The 26,238-nt window shown below is 32.0% G+C and overlaps 2 protein-coding genes across 3 annotated transcripts; one reads left to right on the top strand and one right to left on the bottom strand.

The window, feature by feature from the left end:
- Positions 1-6,734: 6,734 nt before the first annotated feature.
- Positions 6,735-8,566, top strand: LOC111378044 (B-box zinc finger protein 20-like). Its single transcript, XM_023001202.1, has 3 exons — positions 6,735-7,046; positions 7,122-7,610; positions 7,729-8,566. The coding sequence occupies exons 1-3, from the start codon at positions 6,861-6,863 to the stop codon at positions 8,008-8,010; spliced, it is 957 nt and encodes a 318-aa protein (XP_022856970.1). The 5' UTR covers positions 6,735-6,860; the 3' UTR covers positions 8,011-8,566.
- Positions 8,567-10,264: 1,698 nt separating this feature from the next.
- On the bottom strand, positions 10,265-16,015 carry LOC111378045 (SH3 domain-containing protein 2-like). Of its 2 annotated transcripts, none has more exons than XM_023001203.1 (10): positions 15,808-16,015; positions 15,245-15,364; positions 15,088-15,157; positions 14,858-15,009; positions 14,142-14,246; positions 13,660-13,860; positions 13,491-13,553; positions 13,178-13,330; positions 13,007-13,081; positions 10,265-10,520 (listed from the first exon to the last, which is right to left on the bottom strand). In XM_023001203.1, exons 1-10 carry the CDS (start codon positions 15,865-15,867, stop codon positions 10,404-10,406), a joined length of 1,116 nt encoding a protein of 371 aa, XP_022856971.1. In that variant the 5' UTR covers positions 15,868-16,015; the 3' UTR covers positions 10,265-10,403. The 2 variants fall into 2 exon arrangements, with proteins under 2 accessions (XP_022856971.1, XP_022856972.1); XM_023001204.1 differs by having other exon boundaries at positions 14,142-14,243; positions 15,808-16,014.
- Positions 16,016-26,238: the final 10,223 nt, after the last annotated feature.

Genomic DNA, 26,238 nt, shown 5'->3' on the forward strand with positions numbered 1-26,238 from the left:
TCCCTTTTTTTTTTTTCATTCTCTTTTGTTGATTTCCCATCCATTTCTGTATGGTTAATGGCAAAGGCTGCCGGAGCAGTCGATAATGGGTGGGACAGCCCAACAGATTTTCCTGTGGAAGAATGTATTTTTGCCCTGCCTACAGGGGCATTTGCTGGGAGTGTAAATTTAACTCCTTTTGCCCATGGTGGAGGATGGCGTTCGATGCTATCAAAAGTTGTAGTTAGATCACGACAAGGTGTGATTTCGTTGCCCATATGATGCTTAACGTCCGTCATTTAAGTTAGTAGATGTAGAGAGTATAATGAAGTGAAGATTATATATATATATATATATAACCTTAGAGAGACCTTAGAGAGATTATGATTACTTTAGGACAGAGACGGTATCGTAGTAGGAGTCTGTTCAACTCAGCATCCGAATTGCAAATTATTGTGCTTCCTTACGGATAAGGATTAAGGATGGTTCAAACTTCGAAGTAGAAGTTGATTAGGACTAGGTAATCCTCAAACGTACTGGATCAATCTTGGACCCATCCACATGGTTAGGATGGTGACTGGGATATTTTGTCATCGGCAAGGCAGAGCACAAAATAATAATTTATACTAGAAAAATGAATTTTCAATGAAAACATTTTCCCCTCGTAAAAAATGGGTTATGCTAAAGAAACAGGGAGGATGACGGCCTCCCTAACCGAACCTTACAACTAGGGGGGAGGACCCATGTTTTTTGTTGGCCCCACCCCTATTTGTGGGGTTCGATCAAGAAGGTTGTCAGCCTCCTCGTTTCTTTAGCATAACCCTAAAACAATTGGGCTTGGGGCAAGTCATTTCTTTTCGCCCCTGGTCATTGGGTCATGATCCGATCATGGGATGCATAGGTCAGCTTGACCTTGTGAGCCCAAGTTTGGGACGTTATTTCTTTTTCTAGTCCTCGTGTATATTGGGGCAAGGAGTCATAAGCTTATCTCAGGATACACAGGGATGGATCGACGTTTTGGCCTCCTCGATATTATATTATCTTATAACAGGGTAGGCATTTATGTATTAAACCTAGAAGGGATTTTACCTTGGTTTGATTGAAGTATAAATGGCTTAAAGAAAGAGCAAGTGGATCGGTACTTGTCGGAAGAATAGTCGTCATTCTGTCCGGTTGCAAACCTTATCCAACGCATCTTATGTTCACTTAATAATTAATTATACAATTGATAATTGAGAAGAATGTTTAGGAATGTGTTGGATTGATAGATTGAAGAGAATATTGTCTCCTTTTAATCATATCTTACATCTTTTTTTTAATTATATTTAATCTTCTCTACTTTAAGATACTATACACGTAATTATAGCTCAGCTTAAAAATTTCTTCAGGCCGGTGGTGGATCCACCCCTACTTTGCCCTATTCTGCTTCTCTTTCAAAACCTCATTTTTTTACCCTAATCTCACCTATCCAATCCAAAATTTCTACAGCACTGCAACCACCTCCACAAGCACCCAAATTAAGAAAAACTTATTTCTTTTTCTAGTCCTCGTGTATATTGGGGCGAGGAGTCATAGCTTATCTCGAGATACACAGGGATGGGTCGACGTTTTGGCCTCCTCGATATTATATTATCTTATAACAGGGTAGGCATTTATGTATTAAACCTAGAAGGGATTTTACCTTGGTTTGATTGAAGTATAAAAGGCTTAAAGAAAGAGCAAGTGGATCGGTACTTGTCGGAAGAATAGTCGTCATTCTGTCCGGTTGCAAACCTTATCCAACGCATCTTATGTTCACTTAATAATTAATTATACAATTGATAATTGAGAAGAATGTTTAGGAATGTGTTGGATTGATAGATTGAAGAGACTATTGTCTCCTTTTAATCATATCTTACATCTTTTTTCTAATTATATTTAATCTTCTCTACTTTAAGATACTATACACGTAATTATAGCTCAGCTTAAAAATTTCTTCAGGCCGGTTGTGGATCCACCCCTACTTTGCCCTATTCTGCTTCTCTTTCAAAACCTCATTTTTTTTACCCTAATCTCACCTATCCAATCCAAAATTTCTACAGCACTGCAACCACCTCCACAAGCACCCAAATTAAGAAAAACATTACACGTAGACCAAACGGCATTTCTCACGTTCAAGCAGTTCTCTCTAATCAAGATTCAAATACACCACTCCTCATATTTCAAGATTTGTTGCAATTTATAAAAGATGAACTAAAAATATATTTTTCTTTTTTCCCTTTTCTTATTATTTAATTATTAGTCTTGCTTACTTGGATGAGAGGGCAAATGAATCTGTTTCTATCAACTTAAGGGGGTTTTTCGACGGATTCCGGCTGCCAATAAATGAAAGGTTGAGGATATAAGTGCTAAGATATAAGGAATAGGGTAATAAGAGTGCAAGGAACTCAAAGGTTGGGACTGATGATGTAATTCACATTTTTATTTTTAAAAAATTTAACATATTAAGCCCTTTTTTATTATTTGAGAATCACTCCGCTCATTTTTAGTCGCACACTCTTCAAAAAAATTATTTTCCATGATTTTTCACTTTTTAACCACACATTCACAAGAAAAATCATGTTTTTTTTCCCAAAAATCACTTCTCAAAAGTTCTTTCTCAAATAAGAGCTAAACTTGTCCTCGCTGATGCTTTTTGAAATAAATTTCTTGAATAATACTTTATGACTTAGTTTTTAAAGACATAGAATTTCTTTTCTTTTCTTTTTTTTCTTTTTTTTCTTTTATTTTTTTTATTTTTTATTTTTTATTTTTTATTTTTTATTTTTGTCTGTGTGCTGTGGTGGGGGTTAATAAAATGTAATGATGCGTTAGGGGGAAATAAAAAGAGTGACGATACCAAAATGACTAGCAATTACAAGTGTTTGAACATAATTACAAATATTCTTATCTGCAGCCTTCTCACAATAAACAAAACAGACCAAATGAAATGAATGAGAAGCACGATATATTCCAATCTTTTTTATCTATTATTCACACTATGATGCCGATATTTCATGTCAATTTTGCCTTATCTTCAATAATAATATTCTAAAATAATGCTAGTTCCGAAAAGTATTATTTGTCTTCTTCTGTTAGTTGCTCTAATTTTCTTGTATATTCAGTTATTTTAGACCAGATTATCTGGTCGACATCCTTGATTGATTAAGGCAATTTGTCCACTCAAGGCTTCCTTAATTCACACATGATAGTCCCAAACTCTTTCAAGTCAAATGTCCCTTTCCTTCAACTAAAACCATATGGTTTTGGAAATATCGAAAATAAGCTATAAGGGTTTTGGTCAATCAATCTTGTTTATTAAACATGCGCATAATCAATCCAAATAATTTAGTAGAGCTCATTTATTATGGGGAATTTGAAATTGTATATTCAAATATGCAATTTGAAAAATGGCCATTTACAATTATATTTGTAAATATTGCCAATTTTAATGGAAATAAATAAAAAATAAAAAATAGAAACTTGTTTAGATACGACCAAATTTTGCAAACCCTAAGAGCAACAACCACCACCAAAAAACATCCTTCCTCCAGAATTTTACGCCACCTTCCACCACCAACATCGCCACTTTATCCTCCACACTATCCCAACTCATCCCTGTAAACCCTTTTACTTAAGAAAAATCTCACTTCCTAATTTAAGCTCTTTTTTGTGAAAGTTAAAATTGGATTTTTAGTAAATTTTAATGAAAGTTTTTGAAATGAATGAGTTGTGGAACCCATGAAATATGTGGTTAAAATAAATTGTTTGACTTTAACTTAGATTAAAATCATATTTAAATTACTACCAAACAAAGCCTAAGCACAAATGTATGCCAATAAGGTCACGCATGATGTAATCAACAAATTATTTTCTATTAAATGTGTCATTAGCTTAAGAATGAAAGCACTAAGTAATTATGATATATTAATTCGATAAAAGATGTGGACCAATTCTTTGTCGACTCAAGCTTTACTCAATCATCATTTTTTGGGCCAATTCTTTCTCTACTCAGACTTTCCTCAATCATCATTTTTTGGTATTTTACGAAATATGAAAGATAAGATATTTGATCTGACGTGAACTGCGAATCTCTATATCATCCAAGGCTTCAATAAATTGTCAAATGGCATTCATTTGTTCAATTTTATAAATTTATTTTATTTTCCTAACTTTAGTCATTACTCAAAAATCTTGAAGCGAAATATATTTGTACTTGGATAACTTGATACATTAACAAAATTTTGGTTCGATCTGACCATAAAGATTGATCAAATATTGAAGACTAACTCGTTATTCAAAAAATAAATTAGAAACCAACTGTACAAATTTTCTGTCTATAGAATTCATAAATTATAGGTGCATAAGGAACAGTACTTGATGGGTGCCCATAAGCTGCACAGTGGGGGAAAATCTAGATTCGTCGATATTTCCCATTCCCTCCTTTTTCTTTTTCTTTTTCTTTTTTGGACAATAATAAAATATAATAGTCTCAAAATTATGAATTCTATATTTTGAGCATCCCATGCTTCCCAGTTGCTGAGAAGGATATATTCCAATACAAATGTATTAAAATATTGTATTATTGACCCCCTTTTTGAGATATTTTTATCTACACAGGACCATGTATTCACTGCTCTTTATTATTATTATTATTATTGGCTAAATTAGGAGTTTTTAAGTATATTTAACAATAGCTGAATTGAGTGGTGAAAAGACTAATTTTTTTGTTATTATTTATTTATGATTTTAGTTATTCTCATGTAGTTTATCAACCTTTTTTTTGGGTACGTGACATCTTAGATATAAATACGTCAGTTGTCAATGAATTGTGTCAAATGTTTTCAATAGCTGTTTAATTAAAAAGGTTTTTGAGACATCACTGAATCTTTCAAAATATTTTTCGATTGCCATTGAACTTTAAAAATTATTCAAATTGCTGTTGAGCTTACCAAATGTTGTCCCATCTGTCACTTAAGTGACATTTAAAAGTTAAAAAGACAGTTGAAATTACAGAAAGTTCATTAAAGTCTTTTAATTTTAAACTGTGAGTGACAAAGTGATGGATTAGATAACATTTCGTAAGTTTAGTGACAATTAGAATAACTTTTAAAGTTCAGTGGTATCTGGGAAATATGTGGGAAGCTCAATGGCAACATGGAAACATTTTAAAATTTAATGAAAATTGAAAAATGTTTTAAAAAGTTTGACAGGAATATTTAACCTTAATATCCTCTATATACTCTAAGAGTTCAAATTGAAGCCGTTGTTTTCTAATTAAATACAATCACTTTAATCATTCTCAGACATCTTTTCCTCCTCAATAATGGAATTAAACAGGAGGCGATGTGGCACCCCATCTAGCCCCTCCCCCCTCCAACGAACAGGGCCAAAAATAAATTTTGTCAATTAATTTGTAAACTGAAATGCATATTAATGCCCTAAATTGACTAAAAATTTTAATCATGCCTAATTATTATGGAAAATAAAATCAAATGGGGTGTTTGTGGTATAATTTTGACAAAGTCTGGTCAACCTTAATACTTGCTGCTAATTTATTTGATGTGAATCAGGCATTCTTTTGGATCCTAGGATTCCTTTTAGCCATGAAACTTTGACTCCCATGATTATCAAGCGCATAACAACAAATTATGTTTTCATTTAAGTAAATGTTCAAATCTTTATTTCAATACATTTCTGATTAGATGATCAATCCAACAAAAAAGAGTGATCAAAGAATTTCATCACTATTCAAAAAATGACTCGAACATTAGGCGCTTGTTAGTTTTTCTTTTCTTCTTTTTTTCTTTTTTTCTTTTTTTTTTTTTTTGTTTTCCCGTCCTAAGTAGAAGTTAGGCCGTTGCTCTTTCAAAAGTCACTTCTTTATTCATTTCATCTGACAAAAAAATGACATTTTAATGTACAATTTATTCTTTTCATTTCACTCTACCTATCCAGCCCTCTCTCCCAAGAAAATAAAAATAAAAATAAAAATAAAAAAATCTCACGGTACTTGTAAAAGTTGAGGGTATAAATAGAATTCACTCCCTTGCAGAAATGATGGCCACATGATTTGATAGGAAAATGAATTCTACTTCTAAAAATGGTGCTTGGACGAGGGCTAAATCATTTGTTTGATAAGAGTTTGTTATTACCTTCAGCTAGATATACGCTTATATATGCAAACTTTTAAATTCATTAACACTCACTATTTTGTAATCAACTTTAGGTTCTCAGAGCCCCTCAGGGCGCAGCTTAACTGGTAGATCAATCAACATTGACTTGTTTCCAGCGGTAGGATGGAGAGTTTGATTCTTTGTGGGAACCTGTGGCCAAAAATTTGGTATGGATCAATCACTGTGGAGGAGGGTCTCTTGTGCGCAGAAGTGTATAGTCAATGGAGGAAACCTGTGATCTAGTTGAGGCATATCCTGCGATTTACCCCCTCCAAGGTTCTAGGGGCATGGGTCTTGGAGATCCATGATTTAGTTTGGTATAAACTGGGATACCTGGATATCAAAAAAAAAAAAAAAAAAAGTTTTAGGTTCTCAGTGGAAACTTTATTTCATCATAATTTGGTTGAAAGTTTTTCTTCATTATTATTATTATAATACTCCATAATTTATGGAGTTCCATTCTTCTTTGAGACTCAGTCAATCGTTTACACTTTACAGTCTTACACTATTACTGTTCACTTTCCATGTATTTATATATATAATGGAATAAAATATATACCCACACCAACTTACAGAGCTTATCCCCCATGTTTCTTCCTCATTTCTGGAAATTTCTCTTTTGTTGATGAGTTTCTCCAGTACCAAATTACCAACTTGAAAACGTTGAAAGGAATTTGATCAAATCAAATGAAGATCCAGTGTGATGTATGTGACAAATATGAAGCATCAGTATTCTGTGTGGCGGATGAAGCAGCCCTCTGCGCCGCCTGTGACCATCGTGTCCACCATGCCAACAAACTTGCCGGAAAACACCAACGCTTCTCCCTCATCCAACCTTCACCTAAACAATTCCCAGTCTGTGACATATGTCAGGTATCTGAACTTTTTTTTGAATTTTTTTAATTGTTATCAGTTTTCCAGTTCGTTGATTTGGTTTTTGATTTACAGAAGAAGAGGGCCTTCTTGTTTTGTCAACAAGATAGAGCAATTCTATGCAGAGAATGTGATATTCCAATACATAAAGCAAATGAACACACTCAAAAACATAATAGATTTCTTCTCACTGGTGTAAAGCTATCTTCAACCTCTGCTCTTTATTCTTCATCCTCAACATCAACAGAATCCTCCATAACTATTGTTTCAGATTCTGTTCTGAATATCCAGTCCCAGACTTCATTAAATAAGCCTGTTTCTATTTCAGTTTCTTCTTCTATTTCTGAAACCCCCACCAATCCACCACCTTTCACTGCAAAGACTACAAGTTCAGTTATTGGAAGCGCCGACGGATCGCCGCCACCGGAGACTAATGACGAAACTGGTGGAAATACTCAACTTATAAATTGTTCCACAACTAGCATATCAGAGTATTTAATAGATACACTTCCAGGGTGGCATGTTGAAGATTTTCTTGATTCTTCTTCTTCTGGTTTCTTTAAGGTTAGCATTGTTGTAAAAATAATAATAATAATAATAAATAAATAAATTACACCCATCAATTCCATATGCTAAAATTCTTTTATTGATCTGGATTTCATTCTGTTTGATCAAATTGTAGACTACAGAAAATGATGTGTCGTCATTTTTGAATGCTGATCTTGAGAGCAATCAGCTGAGTGCTTTTTCCCAAGAAAATACGGGGTTTTGGGTCCCTCAAGCCCCTCATCCTTTGTATTATCCACCACAAATTCAGTCATATCCAACTTTAAACATGGCATTTGGGGCACCAGATGGATTAAAGGAGCCGAAGGAAATATCAAACATCAAATCCAGCAGAAAATGGAGTAGTGAAGACAATTCATTTGCTGTTCCGCAGATTAATCCATATACCGCTGCCTGAATGAGATCAAGAACTTTTCGGTAGTCCCAAAAAAAAAAAAATAATGTTACCTTTTACTGATCTGGTTTCCATTTTTCACGGTTTTATGGAGTTTTTTATTTTCATTTTTCATTTTTATTTGATTGCTGTAGTTTGATCCCTCTTTCACCCAAGCTTGCTCCAAGTAAACTCCAAAATCTTCAGTCAGATTTTTACTGTCCATGTACTTGATGCATGCATCGATATTTTTGTCTGTAATTTGGGTGCATGCAGTATTAGATGGACTGAAAACTGAAAAGTAAGATTTTAACCCCTTTTTTCCCCGAATTAATCTACTTGTACAATTATTTTTGACAATAATGGATGACAACATTGATGTTGTCAAAATCTGCTCCGTTAGTTTTAAAAATAGATTTTGAAATGGATGAATGTAATAATGACAAGTATGATTGTCAATCAATATTGTAAGAAATAATTGTACTTGTAGCATGACTCTTTTTCCCCTCTTTAGCGATGTCAGAGTACGATTATTTCATTTATCTTGAGATATAAAATGTCTAAGATCTTTATGCTTAAACAAGAATTTCACAGAGGCACAAATTGGATAGATCAATTTATATCCAGCTCAAAAATCTCTTCAAATTTTCAATCTAATTATGACCTAATTTGAGATTTCTTGATTGCATTTATTGATGAGGTAGATCAGGCATTAAAATTTGGGCGGAGCAGTAATATAATACAGAATTAAATTAAGGGCATTTTGATGTAGATTTTTGTAGAGTTGATTTTTTGATACGTGTTATTTTGGAGAATGAGTAATTGAAAATGAGTTTGGAGGAATATGAGTTTTAAATAATATATACCAAACATGGTCTAAGTAAAGAAAAGAAATTATAATCTGATCCGTACCGAAACATTTGTAAGACAGTGGTCGGTAACATGTATAGGCAGAGGCAGTGACGCAGCGAAGGAAATGAATTCGAGCGAAAACCTTAAGAAAAAGAAATTTGGAATCCACCAAATAATAAAGAAAAATAAACTGACGAATTTATTAATGAAAGATAATAAAAAAAGAGCTAAACCCTTATTTATAAGGGTTTACATGGAAACGTAGTATAGAACAACTAAAAGTGAGGAAAAAGAAGTTTATTCAAACTAGAATTGTAAAAAAACGAAAATAAACGAATTGACAAAAATAGCGCTAAAACTTTAAAAATCAGTTTTCGAGGCCTAAACGAACTCGAAAGACGTATATCACAACATAGTAGTGAGTATTGTTTCCCTTGTCGTTCTCCTTCCAAAATGATCTTATGGGACCGATCTGAAATCATAATGATTGATTTGTACTAGTACTCTTTTTTTCAATATACCTCTTATGTCCTACATCAGGCAGTTTGGGCAAAATAAGAAGATGAGACCTGAATTTGGCAAAACATTGAATTTCAGTACAGAGAACATAATCTACTTGTAATTGTGTGGGGTTCTCTAGTCTTTATCATACATAAATCTCATTGGATTTAATTAATCCATTTAACACTGTTTAACCTAAATTAGCTTCGATCAATTTGATTAAGAAATTGTACTAGTCTTGTTTTATATTTTCAAAATTTACCACGTAATTCATGTCCAATGCAACTCGACTAAAGGAATATAACGTGCAATTTTTTAGCTACTCGATTCATCTTATGGCCCTACTTGGTTCATCCAAGAAACTAGATTAAATTATAAGTTAAAATCAACAATTAGTTTCAACCACACAAGTTATTAACTTTTTATCAAATTCTACTCAAAATCTTTTTTTTTTCTTTTTTTTTTAAATCTAAACCATACAAGGGTTATACATGTTTGGAGTTTTGATAAGATGACAACATTAAGAAATTTATCATCTTCAGTAGTGGATGATTAATGTTCAACCATCAATTCATCCACTATAAATTTTAATGAAAGTCCTCAATAATTAATCATCTCATCTGTAAACATTGTAAAACCCAGGGTTGTCACTTGTCAATGTTCAACAAGTGAGAGCTGCCATATTTGAGAATAGCATAAAATAGAGCTAACTTCTTTGACTTAAAAATATATTTAAACACGTTGGGGAAAAAAAGATGGGTTTTTCACAAATCAATATTGGACTCATTATCGTCATGCCTTACCCAAGTCTAATTTGGAATAAGCACCATAAAGTAAGAAAAAGTGGACGGGAATCTTGCTCTTTTTTATTTAATTCAACTGTCTTTTATTTCACATTTGAAATTCAATAATTGAGACCAGATTATAATATCAAAAAAGCTTTGTCAAATAGGAGTTGATTATAACCTTCCTTCATTTTATCCAATCTTACATGCGATAAAATGAAAAATATTCACTTGTACAAACACATAAGTGTATGCAAGATGGATTTACAAGATCAACCTTTAAAATACTTCAGCTACCTTGCTTGCAAGAACACGTTCCCGTCTTTCAACGTACCCAAAGGGGAACCAACCTGCTTTCCCTTTGCATTCACCTTCAGCCCAACCATTGTTCGACACCTGATAGAGCATTGTAAAAAAAAACGGAGCTGTTAAAATAAATACTAGCTGGGGGCAATGAAGAGACAAGTATACATATGAGGTCTTTTTTTTCTTCTTTTTGATAGGTAAAGTATACATATGAAGGTCATCCAAGGAAATTCTGAATCTTAGGAAGAATTAAGAGAAAAAGGCATGCAACATTTAAATCTTTTCAAGGATTAATCCAAAAAAGAAAATCTAAACTGCTGTCAGTCAAACTCTCGAAACTCTAATAGCCTATCACGAGGTAAGAACCAGTCGTATACATAATACATTAAGTAAAATTTTCCTTTTTTACTAAGGTGCCATAATTTGTTAGTGTGTATGTGTAAGTGTTATGCTCTAAATCCAATCAACTTTAAACTTAAACGATTTTAATATAAATTGATGAAATTTTACGGCAAATCTATTATTTAATTAATATTCAATTAAATTAAATAATAGAATTCGTAAAATCAAAATTTAGTAATTTGTTAATAATAAAGAGTTGTGATTGTGAGATACAAATTACTTACGATTGAATCTTAAATTATCCGTGCTCATAAGTAATAACGAGATACATATATCGTTATTACGAATAGACCATCACGTGTAATATTTCTTATTTGTGAAGTAAATAACTGATCTCACAAATTAAAGTGTGATGACACTTAAATGAGTACGTGGATATTTTGTTATGGAACAAAACATTGGAGACCCGCTGGGACATTCCACATAGATAACTATCTGAGTGTCAGTGGTTAATCTTTAGTGTTCGAAAATGGAATTGGACATTTAACTTAAGATCATCATAGTGCCTTATATGAGAACATTCATACTTTGAAGACGTTGGATGTTGTTCTGTCAAGGGGCAACTAATACAGAATTATTCTGGTATGTTAAGAATTATATGAAAGTTGTGAATGATCAATAGATGATTCGTCACTTTTAGATAGTAAGAGATTATGATATACATTTTATTCAATTAAGTTAATAACGAATCCTTGATATCTAGTAATTAATCGAATTATATTAACGAATGGATTATAGTTTCATAGTAAACAAACAAGTTTGATTTTATCATATCACATTACATTTCTCGTTACATGTATTGCCCTGACACATTGATAAATGTCAATCTGGAACGATGGATGTAAATTAGTAATAAATTAAAAGGGGTATTTTAATTTATCGATTTTGATTAGATTAAAATAATAATTCACATCGTTAGGCATCGTGATTGAAAACTTAATGGGTCACACACTAAAGGGGAACTAAAAGAATGAGATTCACTAATTAATTAATAAACAAATGTTGGATAATTAATTAATTAGGCTACTTGTTAATATGCCCGAATTAATTAAATATTGGACCAGGTTGAATTTAAGAGATGGGCCAAGCCCATTTGAACTTATATTAATAGGCTGCTATGGTTTGAAAAACTATAGAGAGAATTCATATTCTTGCTAGCATAAAAAAATTAAAAATTTTAGTTCTCTTGTTCTCTGTGTGGATTTCCATCGAAAACTGAACAATTAGATAGCTGTGGATTGCATATTGTGATTGTTGGAATTCAAGAAAAGCAAAGGAGTTTGCAAAATTCAACAAATGTATAATTTTTATCACAATTTCTATTTAAACACGAAGCAGATCCTTAGTGGAAATTGAAATTTATTTTATTTTCCGCTGTGTATGATTAAGTAAATTCCCAACAGTATGTTCCAAGGCCTTAAAACCTTCTTATTTAGCTCATTTGGGGCTGATATAATTGAAGAACAACAATTCTGCTCACTCCCTTCGACGTACAGCAGCAATGGTTTTCATGTTGTGGTGTGTGGTGCATCATGATTGGTATGTGTTAGAATTTGTGTATGATCCGAATTCTATTTGAAAGATAACTGGGAATTCTAATTAAAGTTGACTTAAGAAAAATGCTATTTGGAATTTTATTCGAAGTCTATTTGGCAAATTCTAGTTGAAATTCTATCTGAAAGCCCAATTAGGAGTTCAAATTTGTGTTGAACTTAAAAGGGATAAGATATGGACATCTCAATCTATCTACAACTCTACTTCTAGAACTTGAATTGTTCCCTATATATATTCGGCTCTTTTCTGCTATTTAGTAAGGTTGTTTAACCTTATTACAAGTTAGAAAAATCATAAATACAAAATCTTTGTATTCTTTCTCCATATTATAATAAATTCCCCTTTCCTCTACCAATTATTTTGTTATTGAGTTTGTGATCAATTACTTCATATTGTGCCATATTTTCTCACCTATTATCACAACAAATTGGTATTGGAATTATCTGATATTTTCTTCAATAACAGTAAGGAAGAAAATGGGATGTCAAGATTGGTATGGAAAGAAACTGGGGAAAAAAATAAGCACCCATAAAAAGAGAGCTGCCAAGGACATGTAGACCGTGAAAGAGTCATCTTTAGTCACAAGATTGTAAAAAAAGAAGATGAAGAGCATAACAAACCTTTCGGACGACTACATAGTCACCAACTGATAACGTCAACTCTACGTCAGAATCGGCTTGATATGGGTGCACAACCTTTGATGAGATACATAAAAGCATCATCAGGTGGTTAAGAACTGATTCATTAAGTTACATATATCAAAAATAACTTGACAATGAAAAACCAGGTACCTCTCCTAAGAAGTAACCCGGGCCATCAATTGGCCCAGGATATGATTGAGGAGCAAATAAATCATCACTTCCATTGTATAAAGGGGGAGGAGGAATAGCACGATCTGTCGCTGGAATAGGAGAAGCTTCAAAAGATTGGCGCTCAGACAACATCTATCCACAAACAAAAAAATCCATTAATTACCATACGGCGATCTGTAAATCAAAACTACCTAAAAGATGCAGCATGCTGTATGAGCATTAACCATTTCACTATGAAAAAACTTTTGAGAAACTTAATGCATCTCCACGAGAGCATCGTTAACTATCATACCTCCCCCTCAAGCTGATCAAGTATCTGTAAGACGCGCTGATGATAAGCACGCTCTGCCTCAACCTTCAATAAGGAACAAGTGAAAACTTGCAAATGCCGATTCAATGGAATTTACATTGTAACAATGGTAGTTTGGCATATTGCAGATGAGGAAAAAATAATTCATTACCATGGCTATAAGTCGCTGGATAGTCAACCTTTGTTGTTGGCCTTCCACAGCAGCCATTGCAGCAGCAGCCTCTTTACCCAAGGTGGTCATGTTTGACTTAAGTTCGCGAAGCTTCATTTCGGCAGATTCCAATTTCAATATGTTATCAGGATTGGCGTTCGATTCTCTCACTTTTGATTGCCGTCTGAAAACTTCAATAGCCTGTCTGGGTCAAAAGAATAATGGAATACAAGTTGAAAGAGATACATCCTACAAAAACCATCGAAGCAGTAGTCTGAATGCAACACGAGATCAATATTCTACAAGAGGAAATTATAGGTGATAATCCACAAGGGGGGGAGAAATTTAGAAATCTCCAGAAATCTTTATTTGGAATCACCCAGGTAAAAACATGAAGTAATAAAGCAAACAACATTGACAAAAACTAAACATTGGTAGATAACAAAAGTGTGTAATCTGGCATGCAACAAGCATGATGTTACCTGAGCTTCAGCTTCCTGTCTCATTCTATCATATTGCTGTGCAAGATGTCGAGCATCTTCCAATGAGGATCCCATTACCATTGCTTTTAATGGCTCCGCAACCTGCTGTCCAAAAGGAATCAAAACACAAACTGTCCAACTAAATATATTACAAGGGAAATGAAGCAGGAGCTTGAAGATATAATATTGATGCCATATATTAGACTAATGACATTTAAATAGAAATATAAAGAAGTCCCGACACTTTAATTCACACTGCATTTAGCAAGAATCGTTTCCTCATGCTAGATAACAGCAATACTACATATGACTTTCCCAACCAGCCTGGATCATTGTTGAGAAAGAGAAAGAAAGAAATAGAGAAGGAGACTAGAAGAATATCTGATAATTAGAACACCAACATATTCCTCTAATTAAGCAATTACAAGTTGTATATGGGAACATTTATCATATCTATCTAAAGACGAGGCATATAAGGAGGAAGGAGGGATGAAGGGATCCAGTTAAATCCACACATTTATGAATTATCAAGATTCTACAAGCATATTGCACGAAAGTAATGTAAGCGTGTCATAAAAATACATCCAAAATTTGCTGTGTTGTTGGAAAAATATATATCATATCATGTTTTTTATTGCAACTAGTAATGAGCAAATCATGCCTACAAAAGTGATCTAAACACTTGTTTTCAATGGATGCAAAAGACTGGTACATACCTGTGTTCCAAGTGCTTGCAGTAGATTTCCATGTTCTTTTTCTATCTGAGCACGAGCTCTACTATAACTTAATGCCGCTTTGGATAATGTACTGCCACTGGTACATGTGTTTTCAGCACCATATTTTCTGCTACCTTCGGACAACTTGGTGCCTGTTGAAAGAATAATGGCATCATTAATGACACTGCATGATGTTTAAGATCAATAGAAAAGAAAATTTAGAAACTCACCAATTTCAACTTGCTTAAAACCCGTGACAATATAACCTTCTACACCTCGGATAACGTCCCTTTGATAGTGCTGATTAGCAAAAACAGTATGTATATCAAAAAGAGTAACCGGAGAAAATCGCTGAGGCAAATTTGAAGAATAGACTGATGGGTAAACCTTGGCAGCACGAGTGGAGATGTAGAGCTTCTCAAGTTTTTGATGCAGTTGGAGTTCATTATCATCGGTGGCAAGATTATCCGAACCACCAAGCCCACCAGAAAACTGCTTGAGCACAGCCTGATAAAATTTGGCAGAAGGAAGAGAAAGAAAGGCAAAAAACAGTATAAGCAACGTCATTCCTCGCACAAAAAGGAATCCACAATTGAAATAAGAGGTCTAAGCATATTTCAATCACAATATGAAATAGGAAATCTTTGGTGCCCTAATTAATCCATGGCATATATATCCAGTTAAAATCGATTCAATGTCAAAGTTTTCAACATTTCGGAAAGTAAAACCTGAAATAAATTGGTTGAATCATACAGTCCAAGTATTACTCTCTTTTGGGCATTTCTTCAATTTATTTTTCCTTTATTATCATTATCAATAACATATATCGCTGATTTTCGAAACTATACCATCAAAATAACACATTAAAATAACCATGGAGTCAGTCAAAATCAGGGCAACTGTACTTTGTGTGCGTATGAGTGAGAGAGAGAGAGAGGAGGGGGGTGTACTTGTTGCTGCTTTGCTACTTGTTCTCTGAGCTTTGTAGCTTGCTTTCTTATTGCTTCCATTTCATTACAGAGTAGAGAGACAGAGAAGGGCGAACGAGGTGGGCAGTCAGGGTTGGAGCGTTTCAATTATTTGTCAGAAAACTTTGAATTGCCTGCGGTTTTTGAATTTGTTCGGACAAGATTTGCGACCTGTTTGGCACGACACAACATTGACTAATTTACGAGCATAGGCTCTATAGCCTAAGGAACGTTCTATGGCCCGGAAGACACTTTTCTTCTTGACATTGGCCAGGACAGAATAATTACCCATATTGTAATCTATTGGAGGTACTTAATTATTAATATTGTTTTAATTTTTTTTTAATTATCTTCTTAATTTTGGAATATTCATAAATAATGTATTTGTCGAATCTAACAATTGATTCAAAATTGTGTCTTTATGCAATATTATTGAATTCGAATGTTTTAGCTAAAAAGCTGAATTATATTAGCATATTTCTTTGTTCCATTATGCTTTTCAACGTTGCTTTCTGCCTCTACGAATAAAGGGGTTTTAGCCTTGTAACAAGTTAAATTTAAAATGAAAGAGTTTGATTAATGATGTGATTGAACTGAACTGAACTGAACTTTGATCGTAGAAAGAATTTAAATTAACAAGTGTGACCTAAATTCGGTTTAAATTATTTAGTTCGATCACAAGAGTTCTGGTGCTTTTGGCCCGGGTTCCAATTAGAGGTGCCACCCAAACAAATGGAAAAAAAAAAATATATATATATATATATATATATATATATGTGTGTGTGTGTGTGTGTGTGTGTGTGTGGTGGTGTTACATACAAAATTATGTCATTCCATGCAATGTGTGTGGCTACATTATTAATCATGATTCATTTTGCAGCAGCTGCACCATGACAACATCATTTCATATTTGGACATCATGATGTTAATTGAAGTCATGTTTGGTGTGGTTTAAAAATTTGATAAAAATTCTAATCAAAGTTAACGATTTATTTTAATTGGCATGGAGCTTACATCAGTCGAGGGCCTTGAGGCAAAATTCTAATTTAAAATTAAAAAAGATACATAGTTTTTTTCTAATTTACAAGGCAAGAAATGACAAATAAATCATTTATATTTCTCAAAAATTTTGGATGGAACGGGGACGGAGAGGAGGTGGGGGAGGGGAAGGATTGCACTGGTCTTGTTCAGCCTCGTCTTGTTGTCATCTCTGACAATGAATCATAATTAAAATCGAACAAATGATTTTCCCTAATCGAAGTCGTTGAATAGTGATTCTAAATCAAGATTATCAAAGTTCGTGTCTAACATACCATACAGTCGGCTTAATCAAAATCATTGCTCTGATTTTGATTCACCAACTGATTTTGGTAGTTCGAGTGTCCTCTTTTGATAATCAACCTCGGTGTTCACGTGTGAGAACTTATGCACATAACTTAGCAAGAATAAAGTTGAATAAATTATTAGCAGCTCGTGTGAATTTGTTGACAGCACATCTTGCTAGCACAATGACTTTTAATCATACCAAAACAATTTTGTAGTTTAGAACCATTCAAAACCAAATACATCTGAGTTTCTCAATATCAACAAAAAATAAAAGGTTTCACGTATAGCATCAAATAGTTTATAAATAAAACTCTATAAATTAATTTTCTCTTGTTTCTTGTCTACCAAATTATGAACTTCTGAGTCGCTTGCCTGTCATTTGCAGAAATAAATTTTGAGTGTAAGAAGCTGATCATTTACATATTACAAGGCTTATACAATTATTGAGTGACAAGTGTGTCCACATCTCAAATTGACTTGACGAGGATCCATTCTCACGAACAAATACAACCGCTATACACACTTAGCTAGGAGCACTCATTCCTCCATATTCATACAAGACCCAAGTAGGCGGGTCGTGGTCCTACGAGGCACCCCTTACTAGAACTAACCTCCCAAAAGGAAAAATAAAAATAAAAAATGTGTGTGTCAGGTTCTGTTCTGTTTAATTGAATTGGACAGTTCAATTAGCAATATTATACTTGGTTACCTCTATTTGATTCAAATTGCGAGTGAGTATCGTCTTCATGCTATATAGATGGATTATAGTATCTTATGGTATGACTTATCTGGAAAAAATAAATTTTATTTACTCACATATGAAATAAAATCAAATTATTATACAATGCACTTTTTCTACATCACGACACAAAGTGAAAATAAATAAATAAAATTGTACCTATATCCGTTCAATACATTTTCAGCCACATCAAATAATTCATTTTTGTTGGATATTGGTTAAATAAATCGAGAATTGAAAATCGATTAAAGTGACTTCGTATCGACTTCGGCCAAATACTCAAAAACTCGACTCAATCCGTTTAGGCAAAATTGTTTGCCACTTCGCCGGTTCGGGGCGCACAAACGGGGATCGACCTGTATTGAAGGGTAACGCCCCCGAAAGAGAATTTTGATTTCTCTGCATGTATTGAAAGGTATATTTGGCATTTCGAAAATCAATATCAGATGAATGAGAAATTACGAAAAAGGACGAAAATCAGGTTAAAATATTTGACCGTGCAACCGCATGGTTGGTAAACCGCGCGATCACACGTCAAATTCAATTCCGGTTTTTTGAGTAAAACCGTGCGACCGCACGGTCTATAACCGTGCGGCCGCACGGTTGTCCGGTGAATAGACACATTTTCATAAAGGTGCATTGTTTGGAAAGGGTGCATGGTTTGGCCTCAACCATTTCGTCCACACCCTTTCATGGTCTATAAATAGAACCCTTTGGGTGTCCTATTCCACACAATTTGATATGCAAAATATCTCTCATCCTCTCTTCTATCCAAAATCAAAATAATTTCATTTATTTTGATTTTCCTTCATTTCATCCTTGGAGTACATAAGCCTAAATTTAGTTCGTTGTACTTGTGTTTTGAAGTGCTACAAACACAAGTGTAGTCGTTGTATCTTGGGAGTCGATTGCCGAAATCCGTAGGCACCGTTGCGAGACAAATTCGACTTAAGGACAAAGAGTCCAACTCTTGCCTCGGCTTTGTCCCTACTTTTTCTTCTTCTTGTTTGTGTTTTCTTTGCCGTTACTCTGTCCAATTTTCGGCACGGATTTACAAACCATTATTATACTTATTTTGGCGTCACTATTCACAAAATTCCTCCAAAAAAATTTTCGTCAACATAAGACGCTTTAATGTATAATTTCCCATTCGACTCTCTTTGAAATTCTTTAAATTTTGAATTAAGATATATTTTCTATTTCAAAATGTGTTAGACACAAAATCCAAGCAGTAAATGAATAAAAATCATCATACTTTTCCTTTTCAATCTTGCTTCTTAAAGAATCATCATACTACTTGTCAAATTTCTTCAATGTAGTCATCAAAGAATTCATTTCATACTCTCAATACAACATGTGGTAAACGTTCCAGTCCAAAATGCTCATTTTTTCCTCTTTATTTGCTTCTTTTTTTTTTCTCTCTCTCTCTACGAATGCAGATGCCTATGATGCTTCTCTTTGTATGATTATCTTACCACACATTTCTCACAAAAATTGAATTCAACAATGAACTGCTCCTACTTTTCTTGAGATTCTTCTTTCTCCAAAAATTCATAAACAACATTATGCAAGGCATTTCTAATTTTTTTCATACAACTTTATAATCCCTTAACTTCTTCTTTTCATTATTCGTAGATAATGTCGAGGGTTAGGAAACACAACCTCAGCTAATTTTATTTTTTAAATTATGTTGATCTGTAATTATGGCACTCGGTACATGTCCATGTATGCTTGCTAAGTACGAAATATTCAAATAATTGTAGTAACGTGCTCATTTTATAATAACCTACGTCCAAATAAAATTGAGTATTTATAGTGGTTTACACCAACAAAAAGTACAAAAGTCATTTCATACTTATTTGTCAAGTAAGTCATGTCAAATGTTACAAAATCATAAAACTGTTTATAAATCTGACATACTCATTTCTTCAGCCCAAAATAAAGTTCTTAATTTAAGCATTGTCATCTGTTTCAAGCTTGAATTCTTCACTTGCATCTGAAAAAATAATTACGGATTTCTTCAGTGTCTCCAATTAACAAGTCGTAGTTTTCTTTTATTATAATGTAATTTATAATTTTTTTTCTCAAATGGTACATTATCAGGATCTAGGCTTCCACTGCAAATAATTGATAATTCTCTGCTTTGTCGATAAAATTGCTCGACCATTCAATTCATGTTTTCTTTGAGCACATATGCTGATTTGCCTATTGCATAAGAAAAATTATGAGTTGTGTGACTCAACCCATGATTATGCTCAAGTAATAGACTTAATCTTACATTTTCCATTTTTAAATATAGAAGCATTAACCTTAGCTTTGCAATCCTAATTTTGTCAATTGATTAGAATCGATGAAATTTTATTTTTGAAACTTCAAATTTCCCACTCGAAAATGATAAGCCAGCAAATTTTAAATTCCCATATGATCGTGCTGATCTCTCTATAATTCCAAAGGCTTCATGCTTCTTGTGTTGTTTGTAATACATACAAATGTTATCCAACGTTCCAAATGTTAGAAATGGTGTATTATTAATGAAATGGGTCAACTTTGGACCCCAATTTTTTAGTGGGACCCATACTGCAATTTTAATGGGACTATTCACGTTTTATGTCGCGAGGTGATATATATTTTTGATCGAAAATCATTTAGAATTGAATGAAATATTTGATATCAAAGTAACTCACTTGAAACTATAAACTAGTGAAAAATTAGATTTATTGAAAATTATTAAACACTGATTTCACGTAGAAAAGTTAATAAACTTTGGTATAGTTTATATAGTGGAAGTTTGGCTATTGGGTTTGGGTTCTAAAGAGTACAAATAGGTTTTGGTAGGGAATACCTATATTCTACTGGGGTCCTAAACCCACGCACGCGTTGCTGTCGCTATCTGACTTGCTCAGCTCGGCACCACGAGTACGAGTACATGCCCACATCCAAGTCTAGTTCGTGTTAGGATTCAGGTGGATCCTTGTACTATATTATTTGTTTGGACAAAATTTAAATTTTAAATTTTGGGCCAAATTGTAAATTAATCAAATTCTTAGATACTTAATGAAATTAATTTTGATTGGCTTATTTTCGGGTGATTTTTTTGTCTGAATTGTCTGTTAACAAATTGATGTAACAATCGTCCGTTAACCAATTTAACAAATACAGTACTGAACAATGCTGTCTATTCGAGTTTGGAAGTTGTTTGAACAGTGACGATTGTTTTAAAAATGTTTGAAGAATGTTAGAATGGCCGACCTTCTACCAGAATAGTTACAACATTTTCATTGCAAACTTTTTCTACTTTGAATCTCATTTTCTCACTCATTCTAATATTGTTCTCAAAGTGAAAACACTTCATTAAGTTTATTGGAGCTCCTGCAGATTGTTGTACTGCTTCTGTAGGAGACGAAGTTCATCTATCCTAAGAAATGATTGTTACACACCTTTAGCACTTTGCAGCAAATTCATTTTAAGAAAATATCGTGAAGTCGGTGGGTTCGAATTAACATTATAATCACGCTGATCATCTTGTTATGTTGTTTAAATTACAAAATGGTAATTCTGTCGTTGTATTATTTTAAGATTGTTCAAAGAATGAACTCATACTTTAGAAATAACACCAAAACGCCCCCAACTTTCAGGTGCTTGAATAATCATTTTACAAACTAAGTTCTTGAGCTCTTATTTATCCAAACATTAATCATCACTTTTATGTACCGTATTGCCCTTGTCAATGGGCTGCTCGATCACTTTATAAAATATATCGATTCGATCTTAGATTTCTTATTGAATGGGTCATTCATCTATTAACATATATTGAAGATCTGTACATTAATCCGGGGTGCTTGTTACAAATTTACTCGCAAAATCAAATTGTCAACCGCAACTCACAAAGCCAACATGCTCAACACTGTACACTAAAGGGTACTTGACATCAAGCATGGAAGTGAGTCGCTTAGGATTCAATTTTGCTCACATTTCACCCAACAATCCTCAACTTCTTTGCCTAGTTAGTTTCCTTAAGGAGAGAAAACACAATCCTTGAGGCCATAAAGTAAAACAGTTTAAACTTTCATTCACAATGAATGTAAAAGAACACAAAAAAATCTCACAAGAAATCGTGCGCAGTCAAGAGGGAAAGAGTAGAGAGAGTGGAAAACTGAAAGAAATGAAGAGTGAAATGATGAAATGACAAAGGTTTCCTACTTATACGAGGGCCCCACACCATTGATCAAGATCATGATCCAAAGATCACAATTAAATTCATTTTGTAGTTTAAGTCAATCACTTTCAAGTTAGAAATTTAGAGCTTGTTTGGTATATATTTTAAGCCAATTAAAATCAATTTTTTTTTACCTTTATTTTACTATTTCAATCGTCATTTTTAAATTATTCTCTAATAGGTAGAACCTACTCTATCTCTAACGGTCAAAAAATCAATTATTAAAATACCTACCAAATAAGCACATAAACAATTCATAATTAAAATTAAGTAGATCGAGAGCCACCACTTTTTGTGCGAGCCCACGCGCATATATAACCTTTTTCAGGGACCCCCCTTCTTTGGTATCAGAGCTTATGTTCCGGTGCTGGTGATTTCAGTATATTTCTTCAGATTTTGGAAAAGGTATAACTCTTTTAATCTTTAGAAAATACTTACTTGTTTTATGATTTTTAGAATTTTATTTGTGGATCTAGAAAAAATATTCTATAGTTTTACATTTTATAAAGAAATAGAAGAGATTCTTGAATACGGTATAGAATTAATTTCTTTTGAAAAATATAAATCTATAGATTATTTATTTCCTTACAACTAAAATTAAAAGAACAGATTTTATATAGATCTTTAATTTCAGAATTTAGAGAAGAATATTTTATAAATAGTTTTGATCAGATATTTATATCAGATTTAAAGTTAAGGATTGAATTAGATAATATAGATAATAATTATTTATCAGATCATACAAATTTTTCATTAGATTCTTTTTATTATTCAGATTAGAGTTTTAAAACTGGATCTTTTAATAAAAGAAAATAATAAATTAACTAGAGAATTAAATACTTTAGGAAAAAGAATCTTTAATATTGAGAAATATATTAATAAAATTCTTGAAAACCTAGATTTTATTAAAGAACAAAATCTAACAATTTTAAACAAAATTTCTAGAGTAGAAGATAAAGAAAAATTTCCAGATCTTAAGACTACAGAAGCAATAGAAAATATAAATAAAAAATTAAATAATATAGAAAATAAACCAAATCAAGAAATTGAAAATATAATAAATAATTTAGACAGATTAAGTTTAAAAAATACAGGTAAAGAAAAAATAACTAGAAAATTATCTACTACATTTTATAAAATATGAATAATTTTCCAGGTAGATCAAGAACTATTAGAGAAGTAGGATCATCTTCAGAACCCTATGATAGAGGTAGACATAGTACTTCTAATATAAGTACAAATATAATAGAAAGAATTTTACATAGACAGGCTCAGTATAATCAGAATATAGAAGAACTTATAGATCCTGAACAAGATTATAATAGATTTCAAACTTATGGTCTACAATTACTTAATCCAGAAAATCTATATAATAGAGGAATTTTTGAATCAAGAACCCAATTTCTTAGACATACTAGAGAAGTATCAATTCAAAGTTTAGATGGTCAAGTAAGACAATTATCATTAATATCAGAAGAATCTAAAAAAGAATTAAGAAAAAAGAATTTTAGATTTATGCATCTAATATTAATAGTAATAGGAATTAAATGATTAATGAGAAAAAATTTAGGAAATAAAGTTTTATTAACTATTTATGATGAAAGAATCCAAAATATAGAAAAGAGTATGATAGCTAGTACAGAAGTAGATATGAATGATAATAATGGAATTATATATTGTAATCCAGATTTCTTATTAACCATAAAAGATTTTTCAGAAAAAATTAAAATAGGAATTCAAACACATGGATATGAAGATGTTGTTTCAGGAGAAAATTTATTAATAAGTATAGAATTTTTAGGAAGGTGTAGTAATAATTCTCAAACAAAATATAAATTATATATAGATAAAGTAATAAATTTAATGAGTAGTAAAGGAATAAAAATGATTAAGCCTAAAACTTATGACTCAGAACTTTTAGCAGGATTAGAATGGGATTTAGAAAAATTTTTAGAAACTCAAGAACCAATTTTAGCTCCTCAAGAAGCGATAACATATAAAGATTTACATGGAAGAACTAGTTTAAGGTTTGGAAATTATAGTCATTTAAATAGAAATAATGATTCTGAAACATAATATAATAATAATGAAGAAGAACAAAAAACAAAAGAATTTCTTAATGCAGTAGAAATAGAAATAGAAGACAGAATTATTTATCCTAAAGAATTAGAAATGAAATTATCTCCTACAGAACTTTTAAAATTAGAAGATCATTTGTTTTTAAATAAACAAATGGGAGAAACAGAATATTTATATTATGATAATTTTAAAAATATAAGAGTAGGAATTAATATAGAAGAAATTGATAATAAAACAGAAATTTCACAGGATAGTAATTATAAGGAATTAACAGATGAAATTATGCAAATTAAAACAGAACCAGAACAATATCAATACCGAGGTGGTTATCCTCCCAGAATGCCTTATACAAATTATAATGATAAAGAAAGAAATTATATAGTTAGAGGAAAAGTTAGACCTTTAGAACCTAAAATAGAATTTCAGACACCACATAAACCACAGATATTAAACATTACAGCACATGACCCTCAAACTTGGAATAATATAATAGAAGTATGGAAAAATACAATATTAGTTCATTATATTAGATTAGCAAATAATATGGAATCATTAGAAATGTATAGATATTTAGAAATATTTTTAGGAGAAAGTGCTAAAACTACATGGGAAGCTTTTAAGAAAGATAAACAAACAGAATTTGAAGCATTAGGAAATAATCCTTATAATTTTTTTAGTAAGATACATGAATTATTAACAGGAGCAGACCAAAATACAGGACATATAATAATTCAAAATAAAGCTATTAGAAATCTTGAACAAGTTAGTTTAAATAGATGGACTAAAGGCAAAGAAGTTAAACAATTCTTAAATGAATATCAATATCTTGTTTCTATATCAGGTAATACTTTTAATCAAGAATTAGGTAAAAAATTATTCCATAAATTACCAGGTCCCTTAGGATTAGAAATAACAAAAAAGTGGAATGAAAATAAGAATGTTATAGAAAGACCAGATCATTTATGGAGTATAGGAATAAGAACACAATTCATAATGCAATGTTTAGAAGAAAAATGTGTTGAATTACAAATTTAGAATCAACTAAAAAAGACAGATTATAAATTTTGTAAAGATATTTTCACACCTCAGACTTATGGTAATAATTTTAGAGAAAAGAATAAAAGAAAATATGATAAAAGGAAAACTAGTCAACCTTTTAAGAAAAGATATTATCTTAGAAAATCTAATAGAAGAAAACCTTATTTAGATGAAAATAGACATGGTAGAAAATTTAAACCAGAAAGAAATTATACTAATAAATTAAATTGTTATATTTGTGGAGAAACAGATCATTTAGTTAAGACATGTCCAAAAAAGATAAATAATAATGATAAAAGAAGTACTCTAGTAGAATGTACTAATGAAGATTTGTTAGAAAAAGATGAATATATTTCAGATAAAGAGTTAGTATATAGTATTATATCAATAGAAAATTATAATAATAATTGTAATCTAGAAGAACAATCAGATTATGAAAATTTCATACAAGAATTTTCAAATATTAAAAATTTATCAGATTCAGATGAAGAATTAGAATTTATGGATATAGAATTAGAATGTAAACATAAATGGATAAAAGAAACAGGTTCAGATAGTATACCATGTTTTTTATGTAAATGGTATCCTAGTAAAAAATTAAGAGTTAAATGTAAAGATTGTTTTTTAGAAACATGTAAAAAATGCTTGATACAAAAAGACTTAGGCCCCGTTTGATTGCACGAAATTTTCCATGGAACTTGGAATTCGAATTCCAACTTCCACTTTTGGCCTGTTTGATTGACAAAATTTTCCAGGGAATTGATTTTCCATGAATTTCTAGGTACAACACCTTAAAGCGTGATTTTCCACCTTTTTTTTTCCTAGGGGATAGGTGGTTTTTGGTTTTCCACCTTTTTTTTTTAATTTTTTGGCAATGAGAACAAATTCTAGGAACAATAGTAAAAGATGATATACTTGAAATTGGCAATTTTCTTGTAAAACAAAGCCAAACGAACACCAAAATATAGATGATTTTTTGATTTTTTTTTTTTTTTTTAATCATTGAAAACAATTT

Source organism: Olea europaea, unplaced genomic scaffold (genome assembly GCF_002742605.1).
Source record: "Olea europaea var. sylvestris unplaced genomic scaffold, O_europaea_v1 scaffold1760, whole genome shotgun sequence".
Taxonomy (NCBI): Eukaryota; Viridiplantae; Streptophyta; class Magnoliopsida; order Lamiales; family Oleaceae; genus Olea; species Olea europaea.

Bases quoted from the DNA above. Each gene is read 5' to 3' on its own strand.
- LOC111378044 (XM_023001202.1), top strand. From the start codon at position 6,861: ATGAAGATCCAGTGTGATGTATGTGACAAATATGAAGCATCAGTATTC. The intron at 7,047-7,121 runs GTATCTGAACTT...TTTGATTTACAG, and splicing joins CAGTCTGTGACATATGTCAG to AAGAAGAGGGCCTTCTTGTT. The intron at 7,611-7,728 runs GTTAGCATTGTT...ATCAAATTGTAG, and splicing joins CTTCTTCTGGTTTCTTTAAG to ACTACAGAAAATGATGTGTC.
- LOC111378045 (XM_023001203.1), bottom strand. From the start codon at position 15,867: ATGGAAGCAATAAGAAAGCAAGCTACAAAGCTCAGAGAACAAGTAGCA. The intron at 13,861-14,141 runs GTAACATCATGC...TGACCCAGACAG, and splicing joins GACAGGAAGCTGAAGCTCAG to GCTATTGAAGTTTTCAGACG. The intron at 10,521-13,006 runs GTTTGTTATGCT...ATGCTCTATCAG, and splicing joins ACTATGTAGTCGTCCGAAAG to GTGTCGAACAATGGTTGGGC.